The 16,830-nt window shown below is 39.8% G+C and overlaps 3 protein-coding genes across 4 annotated transcripts; 2 read left to right on the top strand and 1 right to left on the bottom strand.

The window, feature by feature from the left end:
• Positions 1-236: 236 nt before the first annotated feature.
• On the top strand, positions 237-3,740 carry m6pr (mannose-6-phosphate receptor (cation dependent)). Its single transcript, XM_026370627.1, has 8 exons — positions 237-461; positions 559-575; positions 1,133-1,299; positions 1,595-1,764; positions 2,004-2,113; positions 2,383-2,513; positions 2,605-2,731; positions 2,823-3,740. The coding sequence occupies exons 3-8, from the start codon at positions 1,133-1,135 to the stop codon at positions 2,943-2,945; spliced, it is 828 nt and encodes a 275-aa protein (XP_026226412.1). The 5' UTR covers positions 237-461; positions 559-575; the 3' UTR covers positions 2,946-3,740.
• A 1,672-nt stretch (positions 3,741-5,412) lies between these two features.
• phc1 (polyhomeotic homolog 1) lies at positions 5,413-12,200 on the top strand. 2 transcript variants are annotated; one of them, XM_026370523.1, is made up of 14 exons: positions 5,413-5,522; positions 6,289-6,410; positions 6,517-6,627; positions 6,711-6,776; positions 6,864-7,007; positions 7,526-7,711; positions 7,875-8,573; positions 8,746-8,881; positions 9,001-9,179; positions 9,304-9,367; positions 9,446-9,533; positions 9,865-10,033; positions 10,480-10,711; positions 10,816-12,200. In XM_026370523.1, exons 2-14 carry the CDS (start codon positions 6,294-6,296, stop codon positions 10,965-10,967), a joined length of 2,343 nt encoding a protein of 780 aa, XP_026226308.1. In that variant the 5' UTR covers positions 5,413-5,522; positions 6,289-6,293; the 3' UTR covers positions 10,968-12,200. The 2 variants fall into 2 exon arrangements, with proteins under 2 accessions (XP_026226308.1, XP_026226307.1); XM_026370522.1 differs by having other exon boundaries at positions 7,875-8,624.
• styk1b (serine/threonine/tyrosine kinase 1b) lies at positions 11,763-16,373 on the bottom strand. Its single transcript, XM_026370597.1, has 10 exons — positions 15,901-16,373; positions 15,224-15,285; positions 14,900-15,070; positions 14,121-14,453; positions 13,834-14,015; positions 13,659-13,733; positions 13,306-13,514; positions 13,170-13,210; positions 12,700-12,796; positions 11,763-12,587 (listed from the first exon to the last, which is right to left on the bottom strand). Exons 2-10 carry the CDS (start codon positions 15,273-15,275, stop codon positions 12,395-12,397), a joined length of 1,353 nt encoding a protein of 450 aa, XP_026226382.1. The 5' UTR covers positions 15,276-15,285; positions 15,901-16,373; the 3' UTR covers positions 11,763-12,394.
• Positions 16,374-16,830: the final 457 nt, after the last annotated feature.

Here is a 16,830-nt window from a genome sequence, read left to right as displayed (position 1 = left end):
CCCATATGTTTAAATACATTTGATAAGAGATGACGTCACTTCACTTCTTAAATGAGATGATTGCATGTTAACATGTCATTTAAGAGACAAAGTAGTAGTAGTACGTGCCACATCTGCCAGATGACACACAGAAATAAACCCGATGCAGTGTAATAGTCTTGTCCCTTCCTGATCCAGTGCTTCCATTCATCTGCACAGCTCCCCGGTCATCTGATGAGGGTGTGAGTCACATGTCTCTGCGAGTCTGTTTAGTTTCACTTCCGCAATCTGCTCCTGTGTGTTAGCCTAACTTCACACGCAGCGAGGAAAAGCCTCGTTTATTACACAGGACAGAAACATCGTGCAGCTATCAGCTTTTATATTTTAAACCCCCCTGTCTACGCACAGATGTACTTTATTTTGTCCTCATAACAAATTAGCGGCATCATTGCTGATAAAGTCAACCAGGAAGCGACAGCAGCGTAAGGAAGCTCACATCATCCACTGGCTACATTTTCAAACATCTGTCATCATTGTGCTTAAAGTGTAACTAACTAAAACGTTTTTTTTTTTTTACAGCACAGGAAGTCATAAAGGTAGGTGCAGGAAGATCCTCTACTTTCAGCTTTATGGAAAGAAAACTTTGGAGACATTTTGCATGTGCATGGTGTAAAGAAAGCTTCGTGCCTCAATTTCACGATGCGTGTTTCTGTCCGGACACGATGTAGCATCCACTTAAAAATCATTCTTACAACAAGTGTTCGCGTTGATTTCTCTCAGTTGTGTTTTAGTTTAGTTTGGTTTCTTCTATTCAGGAGCTGCAACAATTAGTCGATCAACAGAAAATAAATGAGCAGCTGTTTTTTAGAGTAGAATCTTTTTCTTATATGTAAAGTTCATGATAATAAACCAATGAAATGTATTTGTTTTTTTGTTGTACTGATGGTCAAATTACCGATGTTTGAATGGATTTAGGTCATTATGACTGGTTAAGTAGAAAGTATATTTAGAGCAGGTACAATAGCATTAACTTCCATAAGCTATAAATAGTTTATTTATTGTTTAAACTGCCACCGTCCACTGGTTCTCATCTCAACTGTTCATATATAAATATTGTTTTTTAGTTTTTTTTTTTATGTAACTTTTGTTCCAGATGTTCATCAGTCCCAGCGGGGGGCCCTTCCTGGTGTGGACCCTGGCGGTTCAGCTGGTCCTGTGTGGGGTGTACGCCACTGACAACACCGACAACTGCAAACTGGTCTACACGTCTGAGACGGAGCGGAACTTCCTTAAACAACTTGAGCCACTCACCAAAAAGAAGTAAGAGGAGTTGTGTTCCTGCACAGCAAGTGTGATCACTATGATGTTTGAATGGTTTTTTGTTGATTATCAATCAATCAATAATTATATAATTATTGATTATACAATCAATAATTCTAATATTATTCAATACTTTTTGTCAGTTTTTGAAAGAAAAGCATCATATGTTACTTATTATTTAATGAAAAGAAAATTAATTAATGAAATCCATTATGCAATAGTAATATAATGTAAATAATACAAAATAATAAAGTAAATAATACACACACACTTATGTATGTTATCATGTTGACAGCTTTACAGTTGTGGACAATAAGGGAAACGAGAGCTACACATACATCTTCCAGGTGTGTGGGGATGCAGGGGGAGTCTCAGGGGCTGGTGTAATTCAAGTAGACAACAAGGGAAAGGACAAAAAACCAACTGTGATCGGCATGTATACTGCAACTATGGTCATTGGAGGAAGTAAGTGTGTGCAAAAATGTCTCCCTAATGTATTATTATCTTGTTTTTTTTTTGTTTTTTTACAGAATTTCTCACATGACAGTTGCATTAATGTGATGGAATGCTAACTATCATAACAATTGGGGTTTCAGGTTGCAAAATGACACAAACTGTAATTTTTCTTAAAATATCTAAACAGGAGACCAAATCTTTTGAGCTCTGCTTTAGGTGGACTTGAAATCAGTATTGTGTCATTGCAGGTGACTGGGTGATGCTGATCTATAAAAATGGTGAGACATACGACGGCCACTGCTCCCAGGAAGCAAGAACAGCCATGATCATGATCTCCTGCAACAGGAAGGCGGACACGGTAAAAGAAATACAGATCATTTTAAGTTCACCAGAGTTGCCTGGGTATTACTGTTGCTTCAGTTGAATTGTGATCCAGTAAGCCTCTTAAAGTAACAGCCCAGCAGGTTTTAAAGCGTGGAAAATGCCAAAATCCCAAACTCTGGAAGATATCATGTTCGACACGGTGTCACCTCACAGTTTGGCTTCACACTTCTCAGCAAACTTGTCTGTGGACCTTTCTGCCCCTTTTCCTTAATTTCCTTTTTTGTCTCTCTGTCTCACTCACAGGGTACGTTGGTAGTGGTGCAGGAGAACAGGGAGAAGAAGCAGGAATGTTTCTATCTGTTCGAACTGGACTCCAGTGCAATCTGCCCAGTTATTGAGTCAAAGCTGAGCACCGGCTCCATTTTACTCATCATGTGCGTAAAGACGGTCTGTAATGACACAGCAGCTCCCAGTGTTAGAACATATAATGAAATGATTACTCGCTTTTTGTCTCTCATGTTCTAGTGGGCTCTGTCTTCTGTCTGTTTACCTCATCGGAGGTTTCCTCTACCAGCGGCTCATCGTTGGATCCAAAGGGATGGAGCAGTTTCCCAATTACTTATTCTGGCTGGAGGTTGGCAACTTGTCCGCAGTAAGTCTGACCACACGATAATCAACATCACTAAAAGCTCATGCACATATGATTCTTTGTATTCATAACGAATCGCACCTCTTCATTACAGGATGGGTGTGACTTTGTCTGTCGGTCACAAAATCGAGAGGAGTCGCCAGCTTACAGGAGAGCGGCCACAGAACCTATAGACGAACAGCCAGAAGAGAGAGATGATCACTTACTACCTATGTGACCTCAGTATGGCAGAAATGGGACAGAGATTTTCACTGTGTGATACAGTTTACTCTTTCACAGGTTAGATGAAATTGCTGCTAGACACAAGTCTGTTTTCTTTTCCTGGTTTAGGTCTGAACCTGTTCAGACTTTATGTGGTTCCAGACTTGTGCCTAGGGCAACTACTTGTGATCTGCTTGTCACTGGAAAGAGCATGTTACTCATAGGGCTGGCACACCTGCCTCCTCTCTTACTCTCTTACCCATGCATTTCATGTTTGATGTGTTATGTCAAACATAGGAGTAATTTCAGCAGAAATTACAAAGTGACAATAAAGAGTGACTCCTCTTCCCTGAAAATCTGGCACAAAGGAGAAATTAAGAAGGTTGATTTCTATGTGAACTGAATGTGATGATATATTTGCTTGGCTAAAGATTGTTCTTTGAGGTTTGTGCAGGTTACAGCAGGTTTGTTCTGTTTGGGGTCCTAGTTATGCACTGACAGTTGCAGGTTACAAAACATGCAAGTATTTCTACTTGTGTAATTCGACTTTAATTCATTTAGGTTTTCTTTTGGTAGATAGAAAAATAACATGTCACTGTATTTTTTTATTTAATTCTTTAATTCTTCAGCAGAAAACACATCTTGCCATTTTCTTTTTTGACGCATTATAAGGAAACGCTTCCACATCAATGTCAGTATCTCCCTAAAATGATTAGTGTGGTCACTTTACAGCCAGAACCATCCTCTGACTCTTATCAGAAAGGTCATCACTGGAAATAAATTCAATGACCTGAAACTATGAATAGGGAAGCAAAGCACCAAACAAAAATGCAGCAGTCTCTTTAAATCACCCTTTTTTTCTTATGAATAGTCCATTTCTATATGAATTCAGCTATTCATCATTTATGATTTCCAAAAGTCAGCCACATATATACTTTTCATAGAGAAGGACAAGGAGCATTATACTGGATAAATATATTGGATTGAAACACCAGATGCACTGTTCATACACCAATAATGTTGTTTGTAATATTTTTACATAAATCAAATTATAAGTGCTGCTAAAGACTAAAGCAGCAGTTTTGAACTTGATGGAAAAATAATGGTAAAAGGTTTTGGTGAACCAAATTACTGTTTTATTGTCAGAGTGGATCCTCATATTTCCTTTCTTTTGTTGCTTTCACTTGCTTTTTGTGTTTACTAATCTTGACATGTCTTTATTTAGTTCAGTAATTATAGCTTGCATTTTGATCTAATGGAAAAAGTTACACATGTGGTTGTAGTGAACTAAACAACCTCTAGATTGATATTATGGCTCATCTGGTTCAAGGATGATTTGAAGTCACATACTTTTATGTTTGTTTTCTGATTCCAATAAAAACTGAATTGTAGTGGTGAACTAAGTACACACCAAAGTGCGCTCACCTTTGGAGATTTCATGGATGTAAAATGTTTTAATAAAAACATTACATGCAAAATATACTGTATGTTTTTAAGTACTTAATATATACAGTAAATGAATGTATGATTATCCTCTTGGACAACAATAAGAGTTCTGTCATTGACCATCCTTGTGTTTCCCGATGTTTCAGAATTAATATCAGGTTTGCCAGGTTGTTTGAAAGTAGTTTTTAGCCTAAAGGCTGAAAAGACAAACTTCCCAAGAAGCTGACAGCAATTCTGAGAATAACTTGACTGAAGAACCGAAAATATTAGATATTACTTATAGTAATCATATATTACCAACTCCAACTTTAACCCCATAAAACTCTTCCTAGTAATTTAGTGTACGGAGTATGTGTATTTTTAAATTGAAACATCTGCAACAAGAGCAACATGATTCCAGGAAATGATAGGAGGCTGTTTTGGGGACAAGTCGTTGCAGCCCCTCATAATGATATGCATAGTTGCAAGAGCAGATCCTGGAGATGTTAGGAGGAGCTAAAACTATTCTTCCATGTGTTGTTATGTGGATTAATCTTTCAACTCTCCTGGCAAATTATCCACACCGACGTCCTGGCACCACACATTTTAAGAAAATATTATATCTCCCAACTTACCTATTTAAATTATCCAACATTTTTCATTACTTAACTTCTACCGCCTCTACACACTTAATCTTACTGTCCTATACTGCCACCTGCTAAAATGTTTTGGTATTCATTTTAAGGGTCTAATTCACAATTCTTGTAAAATATCAATTGCTTAAGCAAAGATGTCTTTTTTTTTTTTGCTAATTATGCTTTTCGAAATAAAAATAAAATACAAGTAGCTTCTCTTTTTAAGATCTGAATCTCTATCTGTGTCTAACCTGTACCTGCTCATTAGAAACGCTGTGTTCCTCTGGTTCATGTTAACACCTCACTGAACTTATGTTAAACAGGGTGCTGTACCGGACTTGTCCAGAAGGTGGCAGCACAGCAATGATGCCACCAGCTGTTTTAAAACAGCAGAAGAAGAAAAACGCCTTGTGAGGGGCGGGGCTTCGTTGGAGGCAAAATCCTTGAAAGGGGGTGTCGTTGTTTGCAGTAAAATTGAAATCGGAATAGAAACTTGCACTGAACTGTGAAAAGGAAAGAAATAACAAGGAGAGGTAAACGCATAAGCACGACGAAACACACGGAATGTTGACTTGTTGCAGAGCTGATAGCCAGTTAGTTGCTAGCTTTCTGTCTGCAGTAAGCAGCTAGCATCGCTAGTTAGTTGACTTAGCCTAAATGTGTTAAACTAACGCTGCTCCTTTTATAGCAGTAAACCGAAGCGGTAGCACCAAACTAACAGCTCTTATACCTCGATCCAGTATTTCTGCTCCCAGTCTTGTTACATCTGTTAATGTGATTTAGGCATGACTTGTCATTCTTTTGTTTCTAGCTAACCTGCAAAGTCCATTGTAGTTAGCTACAGCTGGCTAGCTTCTTTCTCAGTTGGCGTTTTCCAGCTCTCCTCCATGTTGTTTTTTCATCTATCATGTTGACAGCTGGTCTGCTAATCATTATCTGCCTGCCGTGATTATCATTCAGGCTGTGGCAGTCTGCCATGCTTATAAGTCATCCTTAGTTACACCTTTATGCAGCCGTGTAGCTAGCTGTGATTTTGTGTCCTCTGAAATAATAACCCTCTGATCCGTAATAATAGTAGTACTTGAAAATTTGATCAGAGATATGTACCAGTTATGCATCAGCAGTTCCCCAGTAATTTGTAATGTGCTTAAGCTGTAATTGCTATTCACTTGTTCTTGATCCAGGGATATCAATTATGCATGTTCAACAAGTCTTCATTATAATGTATTTGTTCATAAGAAGTTAGTAATAGATGGTATTCACAATCAATACTAAACAAATGCATTTGGTTTTGAGCAGCAAACATGGATGCAGGTGAAGACCAAAACACAGGCACCACCAGCGGAAATCCTCAGACTAGTGGAAACTCCCGTGCTCCCCAGATAGCTCACATGTCTCTATATGAGAGACAGGCCGTACAGGTGAGAGTTTGTGTGCATAAACTAATGCATACATTGATAATAACATATAAAAACAAAGACTTTGAAATTAGTCATAAAATCATGTGTGTATGTATGTGTTGTTTAGGCTCTGCAAGCACTTCAGAGACAGCCAAATGCCGCTCAGTACTTCCAGCAGCTTATGCTGCAGCAGCAGATCAACAGTGCCCAACTGCACAACTTAGCTGCTGTGCAACAGGTAATTAGTTATAAAAATACAGTCAGTACAACAATACGATAAGTGAAAGCATGACATCTTATTAATTTCTCTCTTTAAACCAGGCCACGCTTGCAGCTAGTCGCCAGTCCAACACCCCAAGTAACAGCATGTCCCAGGCACCGACCACTGTAAGGTTTTATGTCAACAGCCTTTGAATATACAGTTTTTCAAACTAGTATTTAGATTTGATTAGAGTGTTTAATTTTCTGTTCTAGGTCAACCTAAGCACCACATCTGCAGGTGGGACAATGACCAATCCCCGTCCCCATGGACCGGCCACTTCTGCAACAACAACAGCTCTTAACCAGTCAGTGTTGCTGGGTGGAAATTCAGCAGGACAGGGACAGATGTATCTGAGGGTGAGTCATGTAATGTGCTCATTACATTAATTATCCAACTGTCAATTAAATGGGGAGAATTTTGTGTTTAACTATTTCACAGATTCTGATAACCTTTATTCGTTGTCTGAAAGTTATTCTCTTGGTGTTCTAAAATAGTGCAGTTAAAAATTGGGCTTAATACCAGAAATGTTGGCACATAGTTAAGCATTCCATGTAGTTATGACGTCATTCACTAAACTATTTGGTACATTGTCCATGAAGATTCATCCAGGTGAAGTTTTCTGGAAGTTGTATCATGGAAATTGGAATTCCTTCTTGTTATGTTGAAAAATGTCTACAATACTACTAGTGACTACTTCATCAGTTTAAGGACAGTAGGTTTGAAACTACAGATTTATCCAACACATTGGCTGGTGTGAAGTAAACCAACTTGGAGGATAAATCATTTAAAGGTAACAAGAAGGAAGTCCAGTTGCCATGGCTCAACTTACAGATCTTCGGTACATTGTTGACCACGTATCTTCCTGCTCATGTAGGTCAACCGCTCTCTTAGAGCTCCACTTGCCTCTCAGCTCATCTTTATGCCTGGTGGTACAGCAACAGCTACTGTAGCAACAGTTGCCCAGACACAGCCTCAGCCGCAGCCACAGCAGCAGCAGCAACAACCCCAACAGCATGACGTTGCTCCTAACACTGCCAGTGCCCACTCTGACAGTGATCAGGTTTGAATATAGTTGCATTTTGCTTTCCTGTATTGTAGGGTCTGAGCTACTTGAGGTCATACTAATTTAAAATTTGGAGAGTCAGAGAAGTTATTTCAAATTTCTCTTCTGCTACTTTTCTCACATGCATTCAGTCATAATCAGATACTTTCTTATCTCACAGGTGCAGAACCTGGCCCTTCACTGCACTTCCACTCCCAGAGCAGTTGCTGTCAAGTCTGAGCTTCCAGAGAGAAAAGATGCTGCCAGCTTTCCCCTCAGTCAGCAGCAGCAGGGTTTCCCCCAGACAGCTCAGCAGCAGCAAGTTCAACCACAACAGCAACAACAAATGGCCAAACCCAATTTTACTCAACAGTCCACTGCCAACACTATGACTGTAAAGACTGGAAACCAGGCTGCCATGACTGTTACTCCTGCTGCTTCTGTAGCTCCTTCATCCACCTCATCTACAGCACTCCCTCTCTCCCAACTTCTCCTCTCCCCCTCTGCTGCCCCTGTCATCCTGGTGCCCACCTCAAATGTTCCTACCTCCACCCAGGGCTACCCTATTGGCTCCGTGACCCCAAAAGCTAATGTCAACACGCAGACTCTGGTGGTGCAGCCGCTACAACAGGCTAGCAATACTGCAGACAAAGGTCCTGTGCCTATCCAGCCCAAGACAGCTCAGGGACACCGATTACCTGTGCAGCTGCCCCCACGGCACCCACCTCCTATTCTTCCAGCTCCACCTAGCAACACCCAGGCAACCACTGGGGGACACAACCCTCCACACATACCTGTACAGCTGGTGGGAGCCAGACAAGGCTTAGCAGGAAATACACAGGCTGTGGCCCTGGGACAAGCACGGAGCAGCACAACCCAGGAAAGTACAGTCAGTGGGAATGTTAACGTGGCTGCCAACAGCAGTACTATGGTACTTATCTGACAGGATTTATTTAGTTATTCTGAAACTGCTTTGTTTAGCTGTAAGGAACCAAGTTCAAGTACTAAGTACAAGAAATTTGACTGCTTTTTCTTTTTCCACATAAAATTAGACAAAGCCTGCCATCGGGTCTTTGAAGAGAAAATCTGACTGTGATGCACAAAATGAGATGGTGACAGAGACTTCTGACTCTGCATCCATGAAAGATTCTGCTCCTCCCTTGTCCCCTGCCCCTACAAAGGATTCTGGTAAATGGTTGATTTGTCATGTGTAAATGAACCATGAAAATGTTGGTTGCAGTACTTGAACAACGTAACTCTTAATTGTTTAAATCTGATTTTGTTGTGTTTCTTTCGTTGGTGAACAGCTCCTCCTGTGGCTGCTGCCTTCTCATCTCCTCCCACCCTGTCCTTGCCTCTACCCTTGTCAAGAGTGGGGCATGGGGACAAAGACAGAGCGCCTGTTCCCCAGGCAGTGGTCAAACCTCAAGTCCTCACCCACCTCATAGAGGGCTTTGTCATCCAGGAGGGAGCTGAGCCTTTCCCTGTAAGTGCATCCTGTGTTGACACATAGTTCACATTAAATCAAAGGTGTACTTTGAATGCCACTGACGAAGCATTTTTACATGTGAAAAAGTTTCTGACTGCCAGGTTTGAATTGGATTTGACAGGTTGCTGGACTCCTCAAAGACAGAGATTTCGCTCTGGTTGGCCGCTCAGAGAACGGAACTCCAAGTAAGTGTCAGTATAGACTTTTTCAAAAAATGTTTAAGTACAATATTATGGTTTATCTTTTATGTTTTCTCTCTCCAGTGTTGAAGTGTGAATATTGTGGAAGCCTCGCTCCAGCCAGCCAGTTCAGAGGATCGAAGAGGTTCTGCACAAATACTTGTGCTAAGAGGTAGGATTTCCATCCTAAAGCTTTGGTTCAGTCGGAGTTAGCTCCTGGAAGACGCAATAGTGACCGACTCATAGACCAGCAGGCTAGTAATTCTGGTATTAGCTGTGGCAGCATACAGTGGTGCTTGAAAGTTGGTGAACCCATTAAAAATGTTTGAAAGTCACAAAATGCGATGAAATGAACCCAATTAAAATATTGAGACAAAACATTTTATGTAATGATTTATTTTGGAAAATGACCCAAACTGAACATTGAGTACACGGGGAAGTGTTTTAGACGAGTAAAAGTCCAAATGCCTTATTTAGCACCGACTGTCCTGCAAAATCCACAGGTATAATGTAAGCTGCAGCCAACACTTCAAGACAAGCAGAGGGAGGAGTGCAGGACTGACATCACCTCCAGCACCCACTGAGAGCAATATTAAGCGTAGAGGCCCTGGTCATAGGAGCAATTCCAATGTTGCTTGTAATAAAATGTCAAACAGGCATCAGCCTGTCAAGGTAAGATCTGTACTTTTAAATACTAAACATTGCAATATTCTTAAATCTTCTTGAAATATTTTTTAAGCATTGAATTAGACGTGTTGTTCACATAAGTGGACAGTATTACGCTGGATGACATGTATGTTGAGTCCATCCGGGCTCAGTAGGATTACTTGAAGGGTTGTTTGTGTCTTATTTTGTCTTTTGACTGTCTCTGATTATTTATTCTGTTTTTTGTTTTTTTGTTTTTTTATTCCTTTTCATTCTATATATATATGGCAGAGACTGGTTGGCACCTTAATCTCGTTGTACGATGTTGCAATGACAATAAAGTTTATCTTTTTATCTTTAGTGCTGTAGTGTGCACTAAATGTGCTGTTATATCTATGCCACTGATGAAAATAGTCCATATGACATATGGATTTATTTACTCCTGAGTTTGAGTAACGTTTATTTTTGTGTAGTGCCACTCTGAGTCCAGTCGCTCAGAGGATGCATCCAGCGATGGGGAAGAAGATGAGTCTCCTTCACTTTCCCCAAGCTCCTCACACTCCTGCTCCAGAGCTGAACACAGCGCTCCACCATCTGACAGCTCAGCTCCTGGTAGCCTCCCACCAGAGGGAGCCAACTTCCTTTCAGCCACTCCTGCTCAGTGGAGTGTGGAAGAAGTCTGCAGGTTTATCTCTTCACTTCAAGGTGAGTTGTCACCCATAAGGTAATGGTTCATGTAGCATTTTTAAGTGCTTTATGTGTCCTGTTCTCAGCACAAATTAATTTTTTTGCCTTTCCATTGTGTTCAGGTTGTGAAGAGCTGGCTGCCCAGTTTCTGTCACAGGAAATAGACGGGCAGGCACTAATGCTTCTGCGAGAGGACCATCTCATATCTACCATGAACATCAAACTGGGTCCTGCTCTCAAGATCTGTGCCTCCATTAACAGCCTGCGTGAGTGATAGTATCAGTGCTTCAGGGGGTCACCCAGCTGGTTTTCTCATTGATAATTTCTCACTCAAATCAAAACATGGACCTGTTGCTCTTTAACTAAAACGTTAAAAAGTCAAGACTGAGATCTGAGACAGCAAAGATGTTTTTTACTACAAAACAATGGTGCGTCATTGATTATGTGAAGATGAACAGTTTACTTCCTGCATAATGAATGTGCAAAACATATGTTGTGTGCACGTGTGAGTGGTGAGCATGGACAGTCAGAAGTATCCACGTTATCCAGTGTTTGTCAATTGTTTTCTGTCTTCATGAGTAGAGACCTTTTGTATGTACACTCTTGTGAAACTGTGCTACTCTGCCAGCTTGCAGTAATCGCTGCTAGGTCTTCTAGCTAGGACAGTTCACCTGTTCAGTTGAAATAAGGAACGTTGCCTTCTTGCTGTACTTCAAACGGTGCTTTAACTTTAGTGATATGCTTTGGAAAACTTCATTTAAATGTGTCAGTCTTTTAGTTTAGTTTTTTTTTTTTTTTACCATAGATGCTTAATCCGGGCTCCAATCACACTGAGCAAAGAACACTCAAAAAGCCTGGTATTTTAATTAGTTAATTTTACCAGTTATTAAAAGTTTAGTTTTGTATCTTTTCCATTTTGTACTACAATCAAAAATATTTTTTCATGGATATGATATAGTTTTAGTAGCTTTAATCAACCTAACTACCTGAAAATAGGTATTTCTGGTAGTGAAAGTGCTCTGTGTACATGTATGCAGTACTACCAATAAACAATACCTGTTACTGGAAGTGTTTGTGTACGCTTTTATTACCTCCCATAACATCCGCTTAAAAAGAAAAGGTCATTCACAGCTGTGTGATGACTATTTATTCACATGTAAACATTTCGACTCATCCCTTGTTCAATAACTTGCACATGACCAGAGTTGTAACAGCATAGTGTAGTAATAGCATAATTACACTGATGCTTTCATTTCTTTAACCCTTTCTAATATAGAATAAAATAAAATGTGCTAATACCATATATTATATCTTCTAATAGAAACTGGCACTTTGTTGTCACCAGGTTTAGAAAACTTCCATATATTTACAGTTTCAATTAGTGAGTTCAGAATGCAGCAGCTGTACATTGGTCAAGTTTACACGTCTGGACTTCTACCAAAAAATGAGTGGTTGAACTGAACCTTAGACATTTAGGTTTAAGGTTCAGTGACTAAACAGATAAAAACAAACATGAACAGGGTATAGCTAGGGTGATAATGAATGATGTTTCCCAATAGTACAAAGCTTTACTGCATCAGAGAGACTCTGCTCATACACAGAGTTTGGAACACCTATTGTACCTGAAAGACCTGTGTTGTAAAAGTGCTTCATTGGAGTACCTCAAAGTAGTGCAATTTGTTTTTCAGACACAAGCAGTGGTTAGAAAACAGTGTAACTGTTGTTTTCCCCGTACCCTGCTTCCTGCAGGTACTGCTCGATGTTAACTGTGCCAGACACTTTAAGCACTTTGTCAGAGGCACTCTTCTCTCCTGAGGCGAGCTTTCGGCTCACCTCAGCCAAGGTGGGGCGATCCTGATCTTTCCATTGGCAGCAGCCTTTAATAATGGAGTACCTAAGAGAAAGAGAGAGAGAGAAATTGTCTTAACGTACGGACACATTTGTGAAACTGTCAACTTGTCTCGGATTTGGTGTTTAACTATCTGGAGCATGCAGTGGATACTCACAGCATGTTTGAGCAGTTTGAGGGTTTTTTCAGACTTTTCCCTCGTTGATGAAACTGCAGAAGCTCATTAGCTGAGATTTCTGCAAACGGAGCCTCACCTTAAGAGAAAATTAAAAATATAGTTCATAGTAGAGGAATATAGATAAAATCTTGTGTCAATATACTGTACTACTATAAGAAACTTAATGATAGAATAAGCATATAGAAACCGTTCGATTAATCCAGTCAACTAATTAATTGATTTAATCTATTCTATAAAATCAGCCAAAATATTTGAAATACAATTGCTATAAAGTAGTCTTAAAAGAGTAATAAAGTAGTAATGCTGTATGAATGGTACAGGAAAATGTCTCACAGTTGAGAAACATATTGCCACAGTAAATATTTAGTTTAGCTTAAGTTACTGAAACATACCTTTACGTTTATCTATTATTTATGAACAATGTTTTCATAAATGCAAATGAATCTTACCCAGTGTTGCCATTTCATACAATAAGATGCCAAACGACCAGCTAGAGTGGGACACACAAGCAAATCATGGTTAGTAATTAACGTTATTAATGATACACTCAACACAACATTGAGTTTCTGAATAAATATAACTCACACGTCACTACTCTGAGTGGCAGTCTTCTTGACCAACACCTCTGGTGCCTGCCATTTCTTCATGCTGGAATCATCTTTCTGAGTGGCTGCCTTGTTCTTCCTTGTATAGACCCCATGCAGGCCCCAGAGTTTGGCTGTGAAGTCCTTACTGATCAGTACGCTGCGAGCACGGATGTTTCCATGGATAAGATCTTTACTGTGAAGGAACTCCTGAATAGGCAAGAAGATGGCGATTTCAGAAATAAGTACACAAATCATATGATCTTATTAATGCTGACTTGAATAGGTTATGTAAAGATCTTTTTAAAAACATCAGGTCTAACAAAGTGAGGACATATTTATTATCTTACTGACCAGTGCTGAGGCCACCTGTTTGGCCATGGTAAATATTCGTCTTTCAGTCATTTCACATGGAGAATCCACATTATCCTAAAGAAATAAAACATAAAATAAGTTTAGCAATTTTTAATCAGTTCACATTGAAGCAGTTAGACCTGCCCTCTGTAAAGATCTACCCCACACCCCCCACCTGTCTGCATCTCCAAAGGACGCCGAGCAGGTCTCTGTTCTCCAGCTCTTCTACAACTGTCACCAGAGGAGCTCGCAGGGAGACAACACCGAGAAGCTCTGGCAGGAAGGGATGAGGTCCAAGCTGGGCCAAGAAGGATGCAAAGCTGAGGAAGTTGTGTCTTTCTGTAGCATCAGCAGAGTCTGTAGAGGGTAGGAATAATGATGGTAATGAAATAAAATCTACAAAAGCCTTGTCTTGAAAGTCAGATGTTAAGAACCCAGAACTCAAGTACAGGTTTAACCAACCTTTTAGCACTCTCAGAACCACATTCCTGTTTTCCATACGGGCTCTGTAGAGAGACACGGAGGGCTCAGAGCGCAGCGAGAAGGCAGAAGACAGGGCAGTGACCTGGTTGAAGGACTCGGGCAGCCTCTGGCGTGGCAACTCCCTGGGCTGGACAATAGGAGTGAAACTGGGTGTGAAGGTCTGTGATGTGGGGGTGGGATTGACGGAAGCTGTCCTCGTGGACACGGAGAGGTTTTTAGAGTTGTGAGTGTTCGGGGGGTGGAAAGTGGAATAGGAATTGGGCATGTCCAGAGCGATGCTTTCATGCTCCAAGACATTGATACCTTCCGGAGCTATGCACAGAGCATCGAGAGAGACAGAGAGGGAGAAATTAAAATATTATTAGGTAAAGTAATCAAAATTAATTTCATTACACAAAAGTATATGTCAGTGACAGCCAAATAAAAGTGAGGAGGTGGTTACTTATGCACTTTTTTTGCATTATTAATTTATGTGATATTTAACAGAGCAACATGAGTAAGCAAACATGTAAATATGGAGAAAAATCTTGAAAACATTATTCAAAATCTTGAATACCACTTTCATCAATAAAGGATTTTATTGCATAAAAAAGTATAAAACGCAGCATGTAAATGAGATCACTGATTTTTCAGTCATCAACACCTCATGAAACCTGAAAGCTCAGTAAAACGCTCACTGCGAGAAATATGCCCACAACATTTTGCTGACTGAAGCATGTAATGTTAATATTAATCCAGGTTAAATACAAATGCCTTACCGTCGATACCATGTAGCACTCTCCTGGAGGTCGACTTTGAGGCTTTTGGACTGATACGATCGACTTTCTCGGGACAAAAGCGCATCAGCAAGATGAAAACCAGCGTGACCAAGAAGCTGGCCAACAAGAAGACCGGCACAATGATCACCTCCTGCTCGTACACCCTAATCTCTAAATACAGGAAAGCACAAACATATTACCTTTGTAATCCACAGCAAAATCAAAGCATCAGTCAAAGTGGTTGGCATATTAGTTCATCTGTTAATTAACATTTAACATCAAAGATAAGACCACATCAGTGATCCCTCAAGTGATTAAACTCACCACAGATTGTATCTCCTTGTTGGCAGCTGGAGCCTGATGCTGATGAAGACATCCTGTTTAACCTGAAAAAAAAAAAAAAACACTGTCACTGAGGTATGTCCGTCTTGTCAACCAGGAAAAACTCTGACACGTCACAAAACATTATTCATTTATTCTTCAACCTTGATGTTTTTGGACAGATACCAGACTCCTAGCACTGGTCAGTTCTAAGAATCTAGAAAAATATGTGTTATATCACAGCAAGAACAAGTTTTACTGCAGTAGACATCCACCTCTACAGCTGTATATATGAAATACATATGTCATCTCTAATTTAGGCATCTTTGTGCTGTGTTTTAACTCAGCTGTGTGTAAAGAGGCAAATAAAATAAAATAAAAATAAAAATAAAAACACTTGAGGAACTCTTCAATCACATGATCACTCTTTTACATCATCCATACTCTCTAAACCTGTTCATCAGCATTTTTTGACATATCATTACTGTCGTACAACACACCCAAAGGGCAAATAGAAATGGCGGCACAGCGGTCGCTTGCACCTTTAAATCAAAATAAAAAATTTAAAAAGTTAGAGGTTTAATAATTAAGCTCATGTTAATTATTAATGACTGCATATTTTATAGATAAATAATAGATTCACGGTGTAATGTAAAAGCCTCAACAGAGACAATCCATACCTTGGTTCCTTCAGTGATTTATATCCCAAAGAAAATGTTAGAACCTTTTATCGTAGACTCATTCTTTGCTCTTTCACACCATCCAGCACTGTTCATACATCCTCCCAGCCAAATGTAAGACTCCGGGTTCTGCTGTGCTTGTTCAGATCTTCATTGGCGTGTTATTCTCTGGTGAGTTGTCCGGCTCATGGGATCAGTGTTTTCTGTTTGTCTATGTTCCACCTTCAGTGTTTTCTTAGCTCCACCCTCCTTACCTGCACCTTATCCGTCTTCTTTATTTACACCTTCCTTCTTCCTCGTTTCTGTCTCTCTCCTGCTCAGTCCGAGCTGTGATGCACCACACTGATATCAGGTATACACTGCTCTGTATACCTGCTTCCCCTGTCTTTCTTAGAGTCTGCTCTATCTGCTTGATTTCCATTTAGTTCTGAACCTCGTTACTTCGAGCCCTGCCTCTCTGCTCTTTGTTCAGGGAAACTCGTCCTGTTGCTTATTGTCATTTTTTTATGGTCCCTGACCTTTTGTTAAACATGTTTGGCCCTCATTGCTCTAAAACCTGTATGACAAGCTCTACTTGTATTTAGTCAGCAATGCAAACCTGCATTTCTTTCCAATAGGAGGTAACACAGATTATATAACTTGAAAAATGTATCAATTGAAAACTGTAAAGTTAAATGATTCATTTTTATGACATGACATTGGCTTTTTTAAAAAATAATGAAACTAATATCAATTAATCCTTAAACGTTGCAAATACTTTTTTCTTTGAAAAAAGCCAGTAAATGTGTCTAACTTTACTGTAAATCAAATGTGATGTTATGTATAAACAAACTAAAGGAATGTAAAGAGAATGAAAATATTACAAAGTATTATTATTATGACTTCTGCAGAGTTTGAGTGGTGGCGCTGCAGCTCCTAGGAAGATTTGGT

The sequence above is a fragment of the Anabas testudineus genome, chromosome 16 (genome assembly GCF_900324465.2).
Source record: "Anabas testudineus chromosome 16, fAnaTes1.2, whole genome shotgun sequence".
NCBI classification, from domain to species: domain Eukaryota; kingdom Metazoa; phylum Chordata; class Actinopteri; order Anabantiformes; family Anabantidae; genus Anabas; species Anabas testudineus.
This window is presented reverse-complemented; position numbering and strand designations above follow the sequence as displayed.

What these genes read in the sequence shown, in the direction of transcription:
- m6pr (XM_026370627.1), top strand. Translation starts at nt 1,133, where the DNA reads ATGTTCATCAGTCCCAGCGGGGGGCCCTTCCTGGTGTGGACCCTGGCG. An exon ending in GAGCCACTCACCAAAAAGAA is followed by an intron (nt 1,300 to 1,594) that starts GTAAGAGGAGTT and finishes TCATGTTGACAG; the next exon opens with CTTTACAGTTGTGGACAATA. An exon ending in AACTATGGTCATTGGAGGAA is followed by an intron (nt 1,765 to 2,003) that starts GTAAGTGTGTGC and finishes GTGTCATTGCAG; the next exon opens with GTGACTGGGTGATGCTGATC.
- phc1 (XM_026370522.1), top strand. Translation starts at nt 6,294, where the DNA reads ATGGATGCAGGTGAAGACCAAAACACAGGCACCACCAGCGGAAATCCT. An exon ending in TGTCCCAGGCACCGACCACT is followed by an intron (nt 6,777 to 6,863) that starts GTAAGGTTTTAT and finishes TTTCTGTTCTAG; the next exon opens with GTCAACCTAAGCACCACATC. An exon ending in ACAGGCATCAGCCTGTCAAG is followed by an intron (nt 10,034 to 10,479) that starts GTAAGATCTGTA and finishes ATTTTTGTGTAG; the next exon opens with TGCCACTCTGAGTCCAGTCG.
- styk1b (XM_026370597.1), bottom strand. Translation starts at nt 15,275, where the DNA reads ATGTCTTCATCAGCATCAGGCTCCAGCTGCCAACAAGGAGATACAATC. An exon ending in ACAAGGAGATACAATCTGTG is followed by an intron (nt 15,071 to 15,223) that starts GTGAGTTTAATC and finishes TCCTGTATTTAG; the next exon opens with AGATTAGGGTGTACGAGCAG. An exon ending in TCAAACTGCTCAAACATGCT is followed by an intron (nt 12,588 to 12,699) that starts GTGAGTATCCAC and finishes TCTTTCTCTTAG; the next exon opens with GTACTCCATTATTAAAGGCT.